General features: G+C 40.2%; 1 protein-coding gene across 1 annotated transcript in view; it reads right to left on the bottom strand.

Moving 5' to 3' along the window:
• The window catches only part of nrxn3a (neurexin 3a), a 445,490-nt gene that overhangs the window by 313,905 nt on the left and 108,640 nt on the right, over positions 1-22,945 (bottom strand). The window contains exon 8 of the mRNA XM_030044763.1: positions 19,425-19,586. Within this exon, the coding sequence (XP_029900623.1) occupies positions 19,425-19,586 (162 nt within the window). The remainder of the gene's footprint in view (positions 1-19,424; positions 19,587-22,945) is intronic.

Raw genomic sequence — 22,945 nt, 5'->3', positions numbered from 1 at the left:
GGTCTATCTATGGTGCACCACCAAAATAATGGAAAAAAATATGAAAAGCTGATTAAAGGGATAGTTCATCCAAGTTTAACAATTTGCTATTATTTCACTCCCCAGCTGTTCTGTAGGACAGTAGTGGCTCCATCTTCCTCTCATTGTTACTGAGTGCTGGATACTGGCTGGATGCTCCAAATGCTAACTGTTAGCCTCCTGCCATTGAGCCGGACTTTCTCCCAGCTAACCCTCTGAAAATTAACCACTTTAATCCACTCAAAGAAGCTTTAACAAGTGTCACTTTGTAAAACTAAACAATTGCACATACAATTACTAAACTCACATACATGATAGTTTTTTCTTAAATTATTGTTATTTTCAGAATGTTAGCTGGGGGGAAGTCCACCTTTATGGCAGGAGGCTAACAGTTAGCATTTGGAGCATCCAGCCAGTATCCAGCACTCAGTAACAATGAGAGGAAGATAGAGCCACTACTGTGCTACAGAACAACTGGGGGGAGAAGTGAAATCACTTTTCTTCTTTTCTTTTTTCTTTTTCTTTTAACGTTTTTAGAGTGTGTCTTTAAGTTTTCAGAAATGCACGAGCTGTCAAACAGTCAAAAGGTTGTTCATCATTAGTTTTCATTCAATCACTGCTGTAACCGCGGGTGAGGACAATTAACAGTCCTTTCATTCTTAAACCACGACAGCCTGCGAGTTATTGAAAATATCCCTGACCTGAGCAGCTAAATTGTCAGGCTGTGGCCGCTGACGACAGACGTGATGACAATACGTCCAGTGTGACCATCAAACAATACAAATTCAGTAAATGTTGTGCAGATGTTGCAGGAAAAGAAGCTGCAGGCCATGAAAAGAGATGCCCTGGTTAAACACAATGCATCCAAGGAGCAAAATTGTAAAATTTAAATTGAAATGTTAACTCAGCTGCACATGTGCTCCTAAATAATAATAATAAAAAAGGTCAGTGTTAGCATCTACTATCAGCTCGTAACAGCTTCTATGTCTGCACATGTGTTTTTATATGTGGATATGTGTATGTGTCCAGTGTAATTCTGTGGGTTTAGGTGTCCCAGTCGTGCATGTGTGTGTGTGTGTGTGTGTGTGTGTGTGTGTAGGCACTGGGTGACACGAACATTAATCATCCCTAGCTGTCTGCCTTTCCCATAAATCTCTGCCTACTGCCACTGCCCACAGCTCTCCAGTATGTGTGTGTGTGTGTGTGTGTGTGTGTGTGTGTGTGTGTGTAAGGCTCTCCAGGAATGACTGGCTGCCAGGTCACAGAGGCAAGTAGCCCAGACTCTCAAACACCGCTCTAGGATGGCATTGACTGCCATAAAAGCCACAGCCTCGTTGCAGGAAATATGTTGGATGTTGGGTGGATGAGCGTGTCTGTGTGTGTGTGTGTGTGTGTGTGTGTGTGTGTGTGTGTGTGAGTGAGTGAGTGAGTGAATGAGTGAGTGAGTGCACACCACATGCACTGGAGGGCTGCCATTTAGAGTGTGGCCAGTCAAGTGGTGGCCAAAACAACACATGACAGAATGGTAAGAGAGGTAAACAGCATATAGAGACACACAGAGGCATCATGCAGACAGAGCCCAAGGGTTTGACTGAGAGCTCATATTTCATACCCATATTCAGTATCTTTTAATCCACCATAGTACACTAAAGCTCTACACTAGAACTTTCATCTATCCATCTATACATTTTCCAAACGCCTTTAATTTTCATCAAGAACCTTGGATACTACTACCAATAATAATGATGATAATAATGATGATGATATCCATCATATTAGTGAGTGGGCATCTAATTTTTTAATAAAAGGACGATATAAACTCCATTTTTGACCATACATTTTCCTGAATGCTATATCTGTCGTCTGGTCTTGCTCCAACCCATTCGGTGAGGCATTTTGTGAGACTGCAGCCATTGCAGTGTGTCATTTAGCCCACAGGGTGGCGTCATTTCCTCAGGCAGTGGTGGAGCCACCTCCATTCAAAGACGTGAGGCGATCTTCAGACTGAGGCTGGTAAGTGTGTTTGTATGCTTGACTTTGATTTGAGTTGTTTGGATGAATATTAGTTTCAGTTTGGTCAGATGTAAAATGTGTCTGAGGGAAGGTGCATGTAAATGTGTGTGTGTTTGTGTGTGTGTGTGTGAGAGAGAGAGAGAGAGAGAGAGAGAGGCAAGCAGGGCAGCCAGAGGGCCGGAGATGTCCTAACTAATCATTCCCATCTCCACTGCCTTTCTCCCTGTGTATGCATGTGTGTATTAGTGTGTGTGTGTGTGTGTGTGTGTGAGAGAGAGAGAAAGAGAGAAAGAGAGAGAGAGAGAGACAGAGTGTGACATGATATGACTGAGCCTTTCCCTGAGCAGACCAGACATGTCATAGACATTTCAAAAGGTACAGCTGACTAATATATTAACTTGCACTTTTTACACTGCAAAAAAACAAAATAATTTAAAAATCTATTTATCTATGAAAGAGAATTCCCAATCCAGTATGAAACAAACAAACCAGTATGAAACAAACAAACAAAACAAAAAAAGAGAGAGAAAAAAGAAAAGAAAAACCTTCTTCAGCCTCCATCAGTAGAGTGTGTGGTGAGATCGCCTAAATGGGAACAATAAATCTAATGCAACTGTCAGGACACTCAGTGGGCCCTGTTTTCATGGTGCTGGCATTAGGCATTAAAACCCTGCAACATCCTCTCTGATTGTGGTCAACTTGTTTTTGCAATTTTTGACACCGGAATTATTCATTTATTTATTTATTTATTTATTTATTTATGACAATTTTGGGGATACTGTTATGGTAATATATTTTTAAATACATAATTATAATAATTCCAAATATACATGTTTTTTTTTTTTTTTCAACTAGTTTTGATAATTGTCTGGCTATTTCTTTTTTTTCTCCAGACACCAAGTGAGTTTACCCAGGTTCCGAAGGGTTAGATGCTTGTGACAGCATTCAGATGCTTCTCACAAGCATTTAAACACAAGAAATCTGATGCTGATCCGGCACTGCTGATCTGACCATCAGTTTAATAATTAGAAATAAAGCTGTCTTGTCATTTTTTTATTTTTTGGTTAATTTTCCCAGTTGATTTTTCCCTAATTTTCTGTTGCTGTTGCTGTGTTTTTTTTTTTTGTTTGTTTGTTTTTTAATCACTGATGTGCTCATTGCCTTTTCCCCCATGTTTTTCAAAGAAATCAAGTGAATTTGCTCAGGATTCAAGTGGTTCATTGAGCTTGTTGGTTGGTTGTGGGGCACTGGGCCTTATCTAACTAGAGGGCCTGATGGCTCTGTCCGGAAGCCTGCTGTTCTTGGATTGGGATGATGTTGTCCACTGTATAAACTTCATGCTATAGCCAATCACTTTCTGGTGTACACAACCACACAGGTCTGTGTGCCTCTGTAGGAGCCAGGTGCTGGTTGCATGACTTCATCTCAGTACCTGTTGAATCATAAGTGCCTAACTGCACAGTGCTCTGAAAACACACACCACTTCTCTCAAACAAAGACATGCCGGTCGTGCTGACTTCAAGTTCAAGTTCAGGTTTATTTAAAGCCCAATATCACCGTTACCAGTCTCAAAGGGCTTTACAAGTTGACAACAAACAGGACAAAACCATTTGACTCCCCCCAAAAATCCAGCAGTAACAAGAGGGAAGAAATGGAGGAGACCCGTTAAGACTCAACCATTAAATTGTGCAATTCCACATTAGTTAGTTAAGTTTAAAAAGTTAAATCTTACCTCAGTGACTTTGTCTCATACCATAAAAAATGTGTTTAGTTTGTGTGTTTTTAATTCAAAAGTGTAAAATAAAAGCTCTGAAAACGTGAGGTTGCATACTGCTGCCATTTCTCTAGCTCACCCAGAGAAATTTGCTCCCTGTCCTCACCAGCCAGTCTGAATTTGACCCAGTATCTACACTGAAAGTGAATACCCAGTAGTAGTTCGGCTAAAGTCTGTATAACCCGTTCAAACTGGATGTTTCTGAAAAAGTCACCGTCCTTTTTAACCATGGCCGGTTACTTCTGCTTGTGTGTGGTAGGAACGGAGAGAGGTCTTCAAAATAATGGAATAAAAACAAATCAATAATCACAATTTTTACTGTTAAAACCACTACAGAAATGCGAAATAAACATGCAGAAATGGTACAAATGTGTTAAAATACAGGATATCAGTAATTGTTGCAGCTTCATGGTCTTGATAGACTATGGACAGCAGTGTAAAAAACACCGCTGTTTAGCAGCTTATCTCACTGCTACATGCATAAAATAGTAAACTACCATTTTAGTCAAGTTCAGGTATTTGTGGGATGAAACCCCATAATAAAGTTTAGCATGGAGCCTAAAATCACTCAGCATATACAGTATACTAAAGAGCCTGTTCATCGTAGTGTATGCTAAAATGTTAGCCAGGAACACCCACTTTTTCAGCAGCCATTCCACAAATAAATCTCCAAGTCACTTCTCCCATAGACTTCTCAAGAAACCAGTATTTCAAGAGTTACGGCTTGAATGACGCCAATCCCCAAAGCAGGATGTTGCCTCAGTAGGAAGCATTTTTGCCAGCTGGGATGCAGGGATAATGTATATGAGGGCTATTCAACTTCAGCATTAAGTGGGCCAAACAGGAAATCCATCTGGGCTTCGTGGGCCACGCAGAATAATTTGTCAATGACTGGCTACAGGTTACTCTTACTCTCACAGTATGACGCTAATAGCTCTATTACTACTTGAAACAAAATAGCCATGTGCATTTGCTTTCTTCCATTTTAATAGTATCACAAATACCACAATAAATTCCAGACAGCAGACAGTCCAAACAAATAAGTAGTGCAGACAGAGCTACAAAGGTTGATCGCAAGTGCAAAAGCTTAGGCAACATCTAACAAACCAAGAGGACACGGGACCCTGTTTTAACTCTGCAATCACAACGGCTAGTGGGAAGCACTGCATCCTAGCTCAAGTCCTAGTCAGACTGAAACTCACTCGCTATTTTCCAGTGTACGGCCGATAAGCGTAAAGGGGCTGGGAATTGTTTAATGCATTAAAGGGGTTTGGAGATTAACTATTTTCTCCCCAAAATTCATTATGTCACATGAATAAACAAGTAAACAAGCAATTAGACATGCAAGTAGACATGCAATACATTATTGATTTTTCTTATATATATTTTTCTTATATAAAGTAATGAATGTAACTAATTTGTTAAAGAATATACAAGGTTCATGTCACGTTGGTCTGCTCTACCATCGCCACATTCAGTTCAGCTTCTCTCTGACTTACAGTTTGTAATGTCTCCTCTGCAGAGTCATGTTGGCATCCTGCACAATCTAGATTGTGAAAACACAGCGTGTCAGGAGGAACACACTGATGCTCTGAGCTCTGTTTTGTAATGTGCCACCTGACTTGTTCAAACATCTCAAAAACATCTTTCAGTCGTCCAACTGTTTGCTCTACTTGATGAATCTATGTTGCTGCTGAGTTGATGACATCATGTCTGGTGTAATAAGTCAGATATGATGCCAACATGCATAACAGGTCTCCAAACAGCCACACATCCAGAGTTATAGTTCTATAAAATTTACTATGAAGTTACTCCACATAATTAGTTATAGTATGAGTATATTCCTTTTTTTTTTCTTAATGTATGTCGACTGGCTACCATGATGTCATCTTTTTATATTTTTGCAAATAAATACCAATTTATATTTCAAGCCGCACACTATGTATAAAATCTGTCCAGTGTGTCATCAGGGTTGTGATGTAATGCACACTCTGATAAACAAATGTACAAAATAAATACCTCAGGGCCGCATGCTTATACAAGAGAGATGAACAAAGTGAATTCAGCTTTCATCTCATATGAATGTGTGAAACACTTTCTGGGAAAATCACAAATATCACTTCAACAGACGCAAATAATGAAACTCCTCTCTCTCTCTCTGTGTGTGTGTGTGTGTGTGTGTGTGTGTGTGTAAACATCACAGAGCACAGTTAATGGACAACAGCATAATAACAGGACACAAAAAGACAGTCTGGGGTATCTTGGCAGATAATCTTGACCTTAGAAGCCCACACTTACTGTGACAAACATGCAGCTCAGACAGCAACATCAACAATCATGCAAGCCTATTGGTGAGAAAGTGGTCCACTCATCTATTTTCAAATATTTGGATAATATGCGGTATATAGGCCTTAATTTTCATCTCTCATTTAATCACATTTAAATTCTCATGGCTTGAGAATTCTGGTACAGCAAGGTGAAGTATTTTGGCAAAATTTCAGACTATAGAATACACTAGAAGTTCTAATCTTCACATCTGTTTTCTGAATTTGGGTGAGATAATATCAATAAAATGCATCAAATTAACAAAACAGAGTGACGATCATTTAGCTGCAGAGCATAGCTGACTGACACATTACCTTTTCCACATCTTTTTCCCTTTACCTGAAATACGCCAGCATTAGCTTCAACAGTAAGTAACTTTATGTTAGCTGAAAAGAAGGATTGCTTATATGAAATTCAACACATTTGTAATAGTAAAATAATGTAAAATAACTTGTCACCTGGGAAATGTTATGCCCTGTTGCTTAGTTTTGGCATTTCTGTTGCACAGGTCAGACCAGAATGGACCAGAACAGGTAAGAACCTTTTTAAGATTTAAAAAGCAATTTAAGAAATTCCCAGTTTGGGATCAATAAAGTAAATCTATCTATCTAACCCCTTATGGCAGCAGCACAGATGCATCTCACAAGCCCAGATATAGCATCCACTACTATGTACAGAGCTCTGTGCCATAGATGTACAGAGCACATCTATGGCACAGAGCTTACTGTCACACAACAGAGTATATGCTAAAGTGTTAACATGGAGCCTGCTGTCACTCAGCATAGCGTGTGCTCGTGTTAACATGAAGCCTGTCCAACACGGGGTTTGCTAAAGTGTTAGACTATTGGTCGGATACAGTGGCGGATTTAAGAAATTTGGGGCCCAAGGCAAAGGCAGGCATGGGGCCCTCTGGAATGAGAAGACAACACACAAAACAGGGGCCCCGAGACACACATAATACGATAAGCATTCTGCTGGCATTTTAGCGAAAGGATTTTAATCAAAAACATAATTAATGTGCGCAAATAAGTAATAACTGTACTAACCATAAGTGTATGAGGAGTTTTATGGGGCCCTCAGGAACTTGGGGCCCTAGGCAACCGCCTAGTTTTGCCTAATGGTAAGTCCGCCCCTGGTCGGACATTTGAGGCGGGCTTTCAGGCTGAATAAACAAACAGAATGTAGACCCTGGCTGCTATTATTCCATCAGACCCACGCCATGCTTCATCTAAGGAATCCAGTCTTTTGCCATTTAAGAAGCAGGTCAGGGTTGCACAGGTCAGACTGAACAGAGTGCCTTCCACAGCTGATAGAGCCCCTCCTAAAATTCAGAATTCTTTTGTTCCACAATTGATAAAACTTAAACAAAACATTGGATGGATGTCTGGGAGGAAGATGAAAAGGACAGTGGTACCCTCGACGGACACTGAAGAGCAACAGCCTATTTGCGTAACTGTCCATTTGCTGCTTGTACAATGGTCCTCTGTTGATCTGTCTGTTTAATGTGCTTGACGAGTACAATCTAATCTAATCTAATCTAGAAACTGCAACATGATTTGACATCAGAGTACAAGAGTGTTAGTGTGGAGCCTATCCAGCACAGTTTGTGCTAAAGTGAGAGAATAAAGCAACCTGGGATTTTATATAGTGTATGCTAAGGTGTTAGCATGGAGCAGGGGAGCCAGCAGTCTGCTGGGGACATATGGATGATTTGAGATAAATAGCAAAAACTTGGTGCATTGCTTTAAAACTTCGCTTTCTGGCACAACACACCTTTGTTCTTGGATTCCTCTTCATCTCTGCTCTCATCCTTCCTGTTTTTTTTTTTTTTTGTTCGATACGGCATGGAGGCAAAGGCAAAAGACTCCTTACGACTGGCCGATGGGGGTGTAATGACAACGGCAATTACGGCAATTATGTATTATTGTAGGCTATTATGTATTTTGTAGGCTCTACGATGTAGGCTTTTTTTTGTAATTGCTGGCTTATGTAAGGCATAAAATCATGGGCCAGCCAAACACAAGGGCTTCCAGGGGCGACCGGTACCTGGTGCCATGGTAACAAAACATTTATCTGTAATACTGCTCAGCGGATGGCAGGGACAAGAGCATCACCGGCAGGCAAATTAGCCCTAATGGCAGGGAGTGGAGGAGGGGAGGATGCTGGACAACAGACAGAGGGAGAGTTGGTGGGTGCTGGGTGATGTGTGGGTGGGTGGGCCTCTCATAATGAGGTGGGGATTATGTGTGTATGATTGTAGATGGCAGACAGTATGGTGTGTATGGGTGTCTGCGTGTGTGCATATGTGTGTGTGTGTGTGTGTGTGTGTGTGTGTGCGAGGTTGAGGGTGATGTGTGTCTTTGCAGATGGAAGGCGGGGTATCAGACAGAGAGGGTATTTATGTGTGTTTATGTATTATTTGAAAGCAAGTGGAAGCATGCGTGTTTGTGCGTGCATGTCTACATATGCTGTGTGTGTGTGTGTGTGTGTGTGTGTGCGTGTGCGTGTGTGTATGCCATTGGATGACATGGAGTGCAGATGGAGAGGAGAATGAAAGGCGTACAGATCTATTTGACTCAATAAACCAGAAACAGTGAATTCACTCCAGGACAGGAAGAGCCCCAGAAAAAAACACAAAGTCAACACACAAACAACCATATGGAGGACCCACAGTGTCCCCTTCATGCTTACTGAGCAATTCATGAATAGATATTTAATTTAACAACAAAAGGAGTTATTAATAAATCTGCAAATGAATAAGTCACTCCACCAAGAAGAGGAAATTTAAAAAGGGATGAATACGGTGCCAAATAAATCAAAAGCCAAATAAATACTAGAGTTGGTAAATCAATTTTGATCATTTTTTGTTTGTTTGTTTTTTGTAGCTGACATAAATTGTTGGATTCATAAATCCATTTAACAGCATATTTTGGATTCCTTTACTATTTGCATTTACATTTGCCAAGGACCCAGAATGTGTCCGTAATCATCAATCATTGTTAAATTCATTAAAAATGAACCTATCTATCAATAAAAGAAAGAAATCAGTAAATGGATCATTTAACTCCAATATGACCGGCTGGTAAATTGACCACTAAGGGGAAGGAAATATACCCACACACTAGCTTTTCCAGTCCTGAATCATATAAATACCAGGAACTTTCACTTAATATTGAAAGGGAATTGATTTTCAGCAGATTTTATCACAATCTATATTGAGGAACTTTTTTTTTTTTTTTTTCTTTTTACATATACCATTTATGTACTGTTAACCCTATAAAGCCTGAACTATGAAAGAATTGGCAGAAAATTCAATTTTTTTGAAATTGAACCCTTTATTTAGTCCTATAATAAAATATATATATAAAAAAAATAAATAAATAAAAAAATATGTTATTACACGACCTTTCTGGTGTATGATATATGATATGTACTTGAAGTGCCAATGGTATGGTCCAGGGTGAACAGAGGAAGTGTTCAAAGGTATACAACAGTATTTTGGTAGTATTTATTAAACTGAAAACGAAAAACAGAATTGAAAATGTGCATCATATATGATACAAATGGCTTTATAGGGTTAATTGTGTTTGAAATATCCTTCTTGGACAGGCCTTTCAAATGATTTTTTTAACCTTACGCCTTTTGAATTTGCTCATTTTTTCCTTTTTTAAACCGGTGTTTCACTGACGTGGTGTTTGTTATCCCAACCACAAATCAAGGAGGGTTTACATTAAGTACGCACCAAACAATTCCATGACTAAATTTTTTTATGGGCTCCAGATACATCAGAAATTTGTGTAATTGATATAAAACAATCTGACACATATAAAACTAAAACCATAAATTGTGCAGAGAAAGATTTTTCATTCAAAGGAGTCACTTTGTCAGCAAAGCCAGAAATGCTGCAACAGTATAAAAGGTGAGACATAATGTGATTTAGCATTGGACTTTCAGGCACAGAAAGGCTTCATTTATTCAAGAGAAACATCTGGATTACAGTAGCAGCCCATGAAATAGGCAACTTATTTTTATTGGCTTTGCTTATTTGTTTTTGGTACCGTGATGTCTATTTCCTTGGATTTTTTTTTGTTGATTAAGTTTCTGTAGGTGTTGCTCTATTCTTTGTCTGTGCAGCCATGGTGTGTGTCACTGTTCATGCTAATGCTAACTACCCAGTTCTTCTTGTTTATTGTAAAATAACACAAATGTAAAGTGAATCGCTTCCTGTGTTGCACAGTGTTTTTCTTAAGAAATAGCTACCAGACACCTAGGGCTCTAGTTTCCCGGCGCAGCGCGGGGTGGCGCAGTGAGGCGAACCCCGCGCAGAGCTAGTTTCGACCGGCGAAACGGCAGAGGCGGACAGTGTCCAAGTTTCGCAGACGGACTTGCGCGGAGATGGGAGTGGTGGCGCAGCAGGGGGAGGTGCCGACAGATTCGGCTTGGCGCAGTGACAGTTTTGTGCCTAAAGGCTTCGCCGAGGTGCGCCAAAAGCTCGCCTCCTGAAACCACGTCTACTTTCAGCGCAAGGCGGAGCGGAGCCGGCGCAGTGGAAGTTTGGCTGGCTGGCGCACATCACCAAAACCTCACAATCAGCACAAACGGTGCCAATCTCCTTTGATCTGACATCAGCTGTGACGGGACAGTTGATATGGAGATATATGTATGTGCTGATTGTGATCGTAGCATTGAATAGTGTTTTTTTCGGTATTTATTGCATCGTTCATGTGCCTGACATCCCGGAAGCCTGCCTGTGAGGTTTTGGTGACGTGTCCGCACTGCTCGCCGGTCTCCGCTCCGCGCCGGTCTCCTGGGCTCCGCTCCGCCTGCGGCAGTAGACCTCCTTGTCAGCTGTGTAAACTTTCATTACGCCTTCGCGCAGCGCATTTTAAAGGCGAGGACAGGGGCTCATTTGATTGGTTAAATGTGAATCGGCTGTGTCAAACCCACTCCACGCCTTCTCTCCTCCCTTGCGCCGGTAGGAGGGACGGCGGAGTACTTGCGCCACCGAGAACGGCGTGCCAAACTTGGAAAATCCGCCTGGCCACACCCAGTTGGCGAAGCGCATCTGCGCTACGCCCCCGCCTCGCCTGGTCTGCGAAACTAGAGCCCCTAGTGTTTAGAATGACAAATATAAAAGCTATGATAAGCAGGATTAATCACTGTTGTGTTATATCACTCAGTGATAACAGCAATAAACAATGGCAAAATTTGACATTTATTTCAATGAAAATTATAATTATAATCAAAATGTTCCCAGGAAGTTTTGTGTCCTGTGCCGCTGAATTAGCACATGACAGCTTAAGCCTTTGAATCCATAAATCAACACAGAAACACTAGATACAATGACTGAAAAAGATTCAAAATACTGCAAAAATGCCTCCTCAGATAGTGTGCGATAGCCTGCATTTAAGGTCCACTCATCAAAAAAATAAAAATAAAAAATGTTATTTCACTCCCCCCTCTTGCTGTTGGTTATTTTTTAAGAATGTTAGCTGGGGGGAAGTCCACCTTAATAGCAGGAGGCTAACAGTTAGCATTTGGAGCATTCAGCCAGTATCCAGCACTCAGTAACAATGAGAGCAAGATAGAGCCACTACTGTCCTACAGAACAACTGGGGGGAGTGAAATATCATTGTTTTAAAAGTGGGTGAACTACCCCTTTATTTTTGTGTATGAAAGTGCATGTACTGCATGTGTAAAGTGTGTGCAATCTGAGGGCATCTTTATCATTTCTATCTCTGTGTTTCCCATAATGATGTGGATCTAAATAAGGGATTCAACTTACGCGCATGCCCACTTGCATGTGTGGACGTTTATTTGTGTATATATGCTACAGCGAAACAGCAAATTGCAAGTCTGCCCAGCATGCCACAGAGCAGGAAGTAGGCCAAGGGGGGATTAAATGGCTACTGCACCACTTCCTCCCTCTACCAATGGCCCATATGATGCTGTGTACTGTGTGTGTCGCCGTTCAACAGTGACAGAGAAAGCCAGGTCCCTGCTGCCACACTGCAGCAACCGGCTCCAGTGAAGCGCTAAGAAATGACATCACCAGCTCCAGGGAACAATGTGTGTGTGTGTGTGTGTGTGTATGTGTGTGTGTTTGTGTTTGTGTGTGCGTGCATGTTGGGGCAATTGTTACACCCTGGAAATTGGTTCGATCAAAATAACTCCAAGCGAAAGAGGTGCCGTAGAACAGTTTATATTCTCATGCCTTGCCAAGTAATAATGTAATCATCAACAAACAGAATCTGAAATCCACCGTTTTTCATACAAGGGACTTAATGGAGGTAGTGACTTATTGTGTATGTGAAGGGAGCAGGACTGACATTACTTCCTAGCTCATTAAATCAGGTAAATGATGTCATGATTGTGCCAGGTAATGATATAACAAAATGCACTTGGTTGTGTACTCTGAACTCTAATCAAGGCGGTCATGAGATATTCTCTTTCTTTCTCTCTATCCATCAGTCTATTCTAATCAACACTCAGGTGCGGACTTTCATTCACCCCCAAAACCCTATTATAAGACTTCACCTGAGCTGGAGAAACCAGACTACTGCAGCACCCAGGCAAACAAAACCATAATTGTATCATTTATCGACAATTGGAAAACAAAATCAAATACCCCGAAGACCAGCCCCGTGTTGGGCGAAAATGTACTACTGTGGTGAATTTCATTAGAGGGCGTGAAATATGCTCCCGGACAATAGAAAAACCTCTACTCTGTCTCTGACTGTCAGATAGATTTATTGAATTTTGTGTTGATTGAATCAGATCCTCCAGGCATGGCACTGCACTGCTTCGAATCGCATACACAATGCACGGCACGCTAATACAAACTAAAGGGAATTTCTCGTCGCAGATACCCCTTTTTCTGATAGAAATAATTCAAGTTCAAAGATTACCCAAGCCTGACAGCTGTGTCATTTTACTATCCAAATAGTGGAGTGTGCACCCTGTGCTAATGTGGAGGTATAGGGAGGGCATGGAGACACCAGCACTCTCTCTCTTTCTCTCTTTTTTTTCAAAATATTGAATATTGAATATTTTTACAGTGTAGCCTTTTCATTATGAATTTGCCAGAAACGAATATCAAAAGAAAAAAAAAATACAACTAGATACAGACTACTTTACGATTCATATTGATTTTGTGTTGGCAGGTGTAGCATATCAACACAAGGATAATTAGAAAGATGACACTCAATAGAGTGCAATAGATGCCATTCGTTTTTATTCTTTTTATAAGATTAGCTTTTGGCATTTCTGCTTTATTTGACAGTTACAGTAGAGAGGGACAGGAAAGGCAGGGGAGAGAGAGGGGATGACATGCAGCAAAGGGTCTGAGGTCAGATTCGAACTGAGGACACTGCGATCAGGACTCAGCCTTAACAAGTGGTACACACTCTACCATGTGAGCTTCCATGTTACCATGCTACCATGTTTTTACCATGTTACATGAATTTGTTCCAAAGTCATATGACTTTCTGTGATCAGCAATGCCTACCACTATGGCCCCTTTCCACAAAATTTTGTGCAAATCCAATCAGAAATTTTTGATATCCTGCTAACAAACAAACAAACACAATGGAGTGAAACATGCCATTCCATTTCAATTCTGTTGGTGAAGTAATAATATCATATATACAAGTGCATGGTAATCCTGTGGCTTTGTAACCTCACAACACATGTTAATTTTATGAGTTTACCCTAAAATTTTAAAGAAGTGGGGGGAAAAGAAATATTTTATTACTTAGCAAGACCTTGGCCATACTTCAGGGTTTTAGGGTCAAAATGTTGAACATATAAACACAATGCCACCTCGGTCAACTCCATTCATTTCCACCCTCCAACCTGCTGAAGGCCGCCTGGTGAATGGGGGCGTGTTCTGCCAGAAGGGTATAAGACGCAAAAACACTTACAGGAATTTACCACATCAAATGATGAGGTAAATTTTGAAAATTCTTGTTCACTGCTGTTTAAGATCTCACTTAAATTTGGATTCATCACTTCTTACCTGGAGAAGATTTCCCACCAGTATTCATACTGACACCAAAATAGTGTACACTGTCTCAATTAGTGGAAATGAAACACTCCCCTCTATCGCAGCCCCATATTGCAATCCAGACGGCTTTGCATAAAATTCTTGCATACTTTAACGGTAAAATGAAGTTGCAGACCCATTTTGAATTACAAAATATTTTAATTGTAACACTGTTTTCAGAGGTAATCTGATTCAATCATGACCTCACCAGAAAATATTTTTGGATAGATAGTGACAAAATATGGTCAAGTCTCATTTGTCCATCATGTTACTGCTGCAACAGCGCGTGATCATCAAAGTGTCCTATTAAATCCACTATTACAAACCTCAACAGTTTGTAAATGGGGGTTAATTTGCCCTTTCAAACTGTGGCAGTGTCCCCAACACTACCTTGCTGCTGGAGACGCTCCAAGAAGCAAGGAAGACGTGGAGGTGTGCTGGCAAGGCTGAGAAGGCAACCCTCCTGCCCCGTTCTCCCGAGCATTCTACTGTCTAATATGCAGATGATGGACAATAAAATGGATGAGCTGCGATGCTGTATTAATTCACAACGTGATTTCAAGGACTGTAATGTGTTCTGCTTCGCTGAAAACTGGCTGAGCTAAAATATTCCTGATGTGGCTGTGAAACCACAGGGTTTCACTCTGCACCACCTGAACATGATGGACCCTGATGGGGAAAGCTAAAGCCAGAGGTCTTTGTCTCCTTTTCAACACTTTAAGTGATTGTTTGGATTCTTACCCATATAGTGGTATTTTCTGCTCAATGCATGTGTAATACATCCACCAAGTTTAGTCAATTAAACCTTTCCCTGTAGCAAGAGTGAGAGCTTTGTTGGGAATGCTCTGCTCCAAAATATATAGTCCAGAAAACAGCAGGATTTTGAGTAGTGATACAAGGATACACAACAACCTATGACTGTTTTGTTTTCATTTTCAACACTCTTTCCAGCCCCCTTGCTTTCAAAATAGCAAAACTGCTGTCTGTTATACTACTTTATCACGCTGTAGGTTGATTAAGAGACCAGAGTGCCATTGCGTGGTGATACAGTGACAGTGCTATGGCACAAAATAGTTGTACTACCACTACAAATTGTGTTGTTTTCTGGTCTCTGGTCTTTGACTATGTGAGTGACAATCAAAACTCTCCAGCAGACAAAAGTCCACGTGAAGACATTTACTTTAAACAACGAAACTTTTACAGTACTTTACCCATCAGGCCTATGGTTTATGAATGGAAATGACTTTAGCCACAGAGGAATATTATTTTTTAAGTACCCCCTCATGATTTAAATTGATTTGTTGCAATGTAAACTGTGGGTAAATTGCAGTAATTAGGCCAAACATTCAAAATCACTAACACAGTACTTGACTTCAGAGTATCACGGGTGCGTAGAACAGTCTTGGCTCACATCAAATTCTGGGCACCTGCATTGCTATTAAGTCTGTGTGCTCATAACCAAATCAAAAACTTTGGATAAACAGTGATGCCCAGAACAAACTTATACTCTCCTACTACTGCACTGAAATCTGGCAATAAAGATACTGTATATACAAGAAATCTAGGTATGATCTAATGAAGACAAATAATTTGACAAAGAGGGAATACGGAAAGCGTCTGGAAAGCTTTTCAGTTGGCCCTGACATGAACTTCCAGTACTTGTGACACATTCTTCGGACATTACAGATTTCAGACCAAGACCATCTGGAATTACCAACAGGACCACCAGGCTTCCAGATGAGCAGAACACCTTTTACAAAGATTTAAGGCACAAAACATCAGCATTGCGTTCCTTAAGACAAGGGTGTAGTGGACATGGCAGATAGAGGGACAGCCCAAAGGGACCAATCTGTTGGTTATTCCCATTAAGAACAGACTAGGAAACTGTTTTTGTCAACAATGAAAGCACAGTACAGCGCTTGCCAGAATTCCTGTGTAATGGGCTTTGAAATCCATATGGAACTGGTCAGCAATCTCTTCTGATTGCTTTGCAAAAATTACTTTGCTGTCCATATCATAAAGTGATTAATGTCAGCTCCCTAGTATTGTTGTTGCCAAGCAAACCCAAAGACATAATGTATAGACATAGCGGTAAAGAGAACACTTCTGTCAATGAAAATTCAATGTCACTTCCATTTTAAAACTCAGACTTCAGTGACTAGAATTGATATCATATTGCCCACAACAAATTCCAAGGTTTGGTTTAGTGAATCTATATGTAAAATGCATCCTCACCATCAAGGTGCTACTTTCTTTTCAATGGGTGATTCCACAAACCTGTGCAACTTTGTTTTAGTTTGATCATCTCTCAAAACAATACCAAACACTTCATTTGATGTGGTTGAATACTTTCATAACTATTACACGATGGCATCATGAACATTAATGAGTATTTATGACTGCTGTCATTAAATGTCATTCAGTCAGTTAAATCAAATTCATTCAAAAATTGACATTGTTGAGCATGTTAGTGTCATGCCAAAGATTAGCTAAGATTAGCCAAAGCATTACAACTGATGGCACAGCAGGTATACTTACAGATGCTATTTGGCAGTGCTGTTGAGTTCAGGGCTTGGAATGGTGCACCACTGGAACTACATTTTTTTATTTTTGTTCAATGACCAATGCATTGATGAGTATATTGAACAGTTGTCTGTATTATTTGAGCACAACATGACAACATCATTCAAATGCAATCCAGCTCTTGTTAGCCTGCTATCCATTAGCATGCTAACACAGCTGGTTGACTGTATTTTTATCCACAGGTCTATTTTCAGTCAGATTGTTGCTGCTGATTGTAGAAGTTTAGAAAAATAAATTTAGGAAAATGTGGATGTCTTTGGGGAGCATTTGTTTTCTTGTTCTGTTAATTTATTCCAGTTGTTGCAATATGCATTGTACTGCAGACTGCTCAGGCCCAAAATATTGCATTAGATTCTTCTGTTAAATTAAGCAAACTATTAACCCAAAGAAATTAATGATTGACAGCTGAGTAAGAATGTTTTTTTTTCCAAATGAGTCTTCAAGATTCATCTGATGCATTTCATGTTTTGGCCGCAGTTAATTAAAGCTTTTGTGAATGCCAGCACATACAGAATAATCAGTTATTCGTTCACGCAACCCGCTGATTAGTTGACCATGCACAATTGGGGTTGTGCACAACCCTATTGTCTAGTTTTTTAAAGCATTTCAGAGTGTTATCATACTCAGTGACACAACACACAAAATTATACGGCTGTATTTGAAGGCAAGTGCATGTTCAGTTGGCTGCATAACAGCCAAAATCAGCCACACAGAGTTAAAAGTTAACGTCAATGTTATGGTAACACCAACTTGCAGTCTTATTTTTGTGTCCAACTTCAATTCCTGAGTGTTCATGTCTGAGGCAATAATATGAGTACCTGCTGTAAGCCACGGCCATATTACCAGTGTTTGAGTTACTTGTAAGCAACACATCTGAGTCAGTTTTCAAGCTCAATTCCAGTGCTTCACTCGCTATTCCAAGCCCTGGACTCAAGTGCTACAATACTGCCCAATGACTTTGTAAGTATGCCAGCTGTGTCACTTTAATGACAGACTACAGCGTCTGTGCTAATCCTAAGTTGTCATGACAACAGCATACAGAACTTGAAATACCTGCCTGCAACCTGCAATTTGCAGAAAATTTTTCAAGATTGCAGAAAAAAAATAAAAACAATTTGCAATTTTGCAGGCAAAAAAATTGTGTCCTTTTCCACCCATTTCCACCCAATCCGGCTTGTAATAGGTCCAATAAAGAATAAAGATGGTTATAAACAGTTTTCAGTGTGATTTCTTCCTAATAAAATTTGGGAATACCCGTAAAATATTTGGTGCGGAAGACGCAGGTACACATGTTCACTTCCGTGTTGTAAAACTCCCTGGGAACGAGCAGCTCTCTTTCCCGGTATGCTGATGTTGCAGGCCCAAGCAGAATCTGCTCCCGTAGTGCTCTGACAAAAACTATGCTGAAATTCCGTGGAATTTGAACACAACAGTGTTGCAGCAGCCGTTGCAGTGTACCTAAACGCATCCCGCCCCTCACCCCTTTGTCTATGGCTTATGTTATGTCGTGAGGTGGAACAACAGAGAAGAAAACAACTTGTTTTAACAACTAAAAGATGTCGAAAATCAAATATACAGCAGAGGAGCTAAGGCGCCGTCATTTAGCGACAAGGATCACTGCCAGAGATAGGGCATATGAATTTGCCAATGATTTTTATGAGAGCGGGGGCGTGTTGTACTGTAAAGTTTGTCAGCTTCTGGTGTCCCAAAGACCCAAAGACACGACAACAGAAAGAAGAGTGGTTTGGGTAAGTAACATCTACTACCTACTAGCTGATTAACAGTCTGAAATCATTTTAAATGTGCCGTCGTCACCGGTGCACTTCTGTTATGCTGACAGGTAACTCCAATGCTAAACTCCATAGTGTGTGCATGAGTGTGTGTGTGTGTGTGTGTGTGTGTGTGTGTGTGTGTGTGTGTGTGTGTGTGTGCGTGTGTGTGTGTGCGTGTGTGTGTGTGTGTGCATGTTTAAAATTGTTATTTTTGCTCCAAACACATTGATTATAGTACTGGATAACTGTCTAAAACCTTGAAAGGAAAAAAAAAAGTATTTTGAGCCCTGGCATACCAAACAATGTCAACTTTTCATAGGAAGTGACATGATTTAGCATTTATGACAAGAGTCATAAATGAATGTCAGGTTGTCATTACAGAGATATCCCAGACAATTTTTCAGGGAAAGGGACATAACTGACCAAATTAAAAATAATGGCCATAAATATTCATGAATGTTTTTCACAGTCATCGTTTGATGGTAACAACAGTGTTATGTCACTCTTATTAATTAACATATTTATAATTAATACATCTCTTCATATAGTTATTTTTAGCCACCAATTTTAAAAGAGCATTCTATGTTGAATGCTAGAAAAAACTGATATCCCATAATTAAGATAAAAAGAATAAATCCAATCTTCAAAAAATTACAAAAACTTTAAACTGCTTATTAGCATGGACAAAAATGTCTGAACCAAACAAAAACAAAACGTTTTCAGCTGAGACTTGAAAGCTTAACACAAATTCCCCTACATGTTTGAAAATTAAATTCAATATGAAGATCTGCTTAGCAATCAAAAGCAATCACCATCCCACATTGCTAAAATTCAAGATTCACAACACCCATGCAAACATAAATACTGAGTCATCAGCAAAGAGAGGCACTTTTACCTCTTTGAGGCAGCCCATGAAGTTGTTGCTGACTGGAGATCCAGGCAGGTCAGCAGTGCTGGGACTTCCACCCACATAGAAGAAGTCATCAGAGCCCAACATGGTGTAATCTTCCTGGGTGTAACCTGTGGTGGTCAGTATTCCATCCACAGATATTGTCACCTGAGAGTAGGTAAGTAAACGGTGAAAACAAACAGTGAGAGTGGAAATATCACTTTGATTTTCCTGGACTTCAAGGAAAGGAGGAGGCCTACAGTGCTGCAGAAGATGCTTTTTTGTATCTCACTCAGGTCTATCTGATTTTGAATCTCTGAACTGGCAGGTTGTGTTCACCAGTTTTATGGTGGCACAGTGGATCAGACAGAGCAGATAAAGAAAATCTGCCAGTCCAACATTTTCTTTATCTTTGATGCAGGTTAGTAGATGCTATTTGGTGTGGTAATTTGAATTTTCGCTAGGTATGAAGGGTTAGTAGAATGTCAAAACAAAGATGCTTACTATGTGATTTTTGCTGGAGTGACACACTATTAGTCCAGACACTGACAAACATGCACTAGTTTTCATGTCTTCAACTAGCACTACTTACACACAAGCCATGTGGTATTTACTAGATTCTGTGATTTGCCTTTTAAATAAATCAAACTGAATGCAGGAGGAAAGAAACCACAAAACCATGGCAACTGCCCTTTATCAACCTAAAGGACCAGGCCAGGCCCAGACAGAAAAAAAATGAAACACACTCACAAACCAAACCAAAAATGAACAAACAAAATACAGTGGTTTGAGTTAGTAGAGGGTTACACATCACAAAAAAAAAAAAAAAAACACTACAGCAAACATGCAATACACACAGAAAGATGGCAGAGGACAGAAGTAAAAACAGACCCACACTGCAGGATATCCATCTGAAAGCCAGGATATTGGATGGACTATTGAAAAGTCATATTTTATTGGAGGACAAAATCTTTGACAGTGCAATGAATGACTTTTTCACGACTTTCCATGACCTAAAAAATTGTCATTGAATACAATTTGCGATGCTGTTTTTCAGTGTGATTCCATTTTTCAGCCTGGTTTGAATGGAGCTGTCCATGGTGCTGAATTATTAAGCCAAAATAATAATGAGACCAATGAATGCAACATTTCTTAGCATGGATTTGAATCTTTTTCGAACAGCATTACGTATTGATCAGAGAGGTTGGTTGACCTATGTAGGCTACAGTATATTCAGACATGACATTTATATCTCTCTGGACTGGGCCCATTCCAAGCCAGTGCAACAGCCTGAAATCTCCTGACTGTTCCTGTGTCCAGGCTGAAGACCAAAGGTGACCAGGTTTATGCCGTCAGTGCTCTTTGACTCTAAAAAGACCTGACTGGCAATGTCAGTACAATCTTTTAAAACTCCCTTGTACTGCGAAGGCTTTCATAATCTTTAAATTTTACTATTTTTTACCTTTTTATCTAGTCTTACTACTATTGTTGCTATTTAAATGACAATTGAAAACTTATTTACTCAACCTTGCTTTTAACTAACTCACGCTTCCTTGGTTTTACTTTTTCATTCTGTTCTTTTAACATATTTTATTGTTTTTTGTTCTCCTCTGTTTCTAACATATTTTACTATATGCTATATCTTAATTTGTTTTATCTCCATTTTTTAAATGTCTTGTTGACATGTTTAACTGCCTCTACTCTTTTTAATTTGATCACAGTTTTATTGTTTTAAATTGCCTGTTTTGTACTCTACTCTTGTTTTTTCATGTTACTGTAAAGCACTTTGAGCTACATCTTCTTTACGAAAGGTGTTATATAAATAAAGTATTATTATTATACTTACTATTACTATGGTTGTCATTTCAAGTACATTTGTGTTTTATTTTGGTTTTTATTAATTGCCTGGTTTTGTTGATTTATCTGATTGCTTTTTTATTGTTATTGTTTGGTAAGTGAATAGTCTTGGTTAAATCAAAACTTGAAATTCTCCTTATAAATGCACTTTGCTGATCTTTGTGAATTTGACTATTTTTGCAAGAAGGCTCATTTGCATAGAGAGCGAGTGATTTTGTGCCATGTGTATGCATATTACATCTTTTAAATACACATAAATAGTGATGGTGTACTGTGACGCTAGTTGCTTGGCAGCACAGGTATGCACAGATTTCATCCATTGTCAGTGTTTTGTGAATCACATGGTTTCTTTTTCTCTTATTTGCAGGTTTAACGGACGAAAAAGCTGCACAATCCCTTTTGTGAGCTAACCGCACTGTGTGTCACCTAAGGCCATAAGAAAGACAAACAAAATGGGTGAGCAGGCTTAGCTGAGGCTGCAGACTAAGGGCCCTATCTTGTGCCACCCGCTACCCGCTGCCACTACCCGCTACCCGCAAATTGCGGATTTAGGAACTTCCGCTATCCCTAAACGGTATCTTGCGCCCACGCTACCCGCTGTCCGTTATGCCGACTCCGTCATTTGCGCCTGGAGGTGTGCCCGTGGGCGTGTTTCATGCGCTATCCCTAAAATTGCTATCTTGCGCACACACTTTAGGGAAAGCGGATAGCGGGTGGTCAGGACCACCCGCTATCCGCTTTCCCTAAAGTTTGGGCTGTTAGAGAGCGCACCCAGGCGGCTTCAATGCGCGCCCCGTCAGAGCCTCGCCACGCACACGGTCGGACTGATACCGGGACGCCGCCGGAATGGACTGAGTATATTACTCATATAGACTGTTTAGAGGAAAGACTGTTTTAATTGGACACTTACGCCAGCACATTTTATTGTTTTATCATAAGCCAGCAGCTGTGCTGTATTTTTATTTTTAATATTTTATTTGCCCAGTCTACCTTGTCAATAAATTAGTTTACACATAGTTCCACCTCTGCCTCTTGTGTGTGTGTGGTGTGACCCGGGGATTTTACTCAATCAGTACAACCTTGTGACACGTCCACTTGGACACATGTGGCTCCACCTCCCGAATTAACTCGCCTATAATATAATATATAATATGTATATATATAAAGCCAACTTGCTTTAGCCTCAGTAGAAGCCCTGAGAAAATCTACCTCCCTCTCTCCATCGCGGGTTTAGGATTTAGGATTTAGGATAGCGCAGCCTGCCCTTAAAGGCAATGGCACCTGGCACACTGATTGGTTTAACTGGCGTAATGCCCAAAACACGCCTATGCATAATATAGCGGGTAGCGCAGGTGTTTTGCGGATAGCGGGAGGTGCACAAGATAGCAACTTTTACGGGGGAACGCCTCTTCCTAAATCCTAAATCCGCAAATAGCGGGTTTAGGGAGTCTGGCGCAAGATAGGGCCCTAACTGTACTAGCTTGCTGGGTAGCTTAAGTAACAGTTGTACTGAAACCATATCCTCACTCCATGCTCCTGCTCCAATATCATCCATTCTCCAGCCAACAGCACTGTCACAAACCCTGAGACAGCTTTGCCTACTTACAGGTTTGCCTGTAAAAAATACATTTTTCAAAATTGGAATATGGGAAATCCAGTCCAATTTTTTG

The sequence above is a fragment of the Myripristis murdjan genome, chromosome 22 (assembly GCF_902150065.1).
Source record: "Myripristis murdjan chromosome 22, fMyrMur1.1, whole genome shotgun sequence".
NCBI classification, from domain to species: Eukaryota; Metazoa; Chordata; class Actinopteri; order Holocentriformes; family Holocentridae; genus Myripristis; species Myripristis murdjan.
The sequence above is the reverse complement of the archived record's forward strand: the minus strand, read 5'-3'. Positions and strand labels throughout refer to the sequence as shown.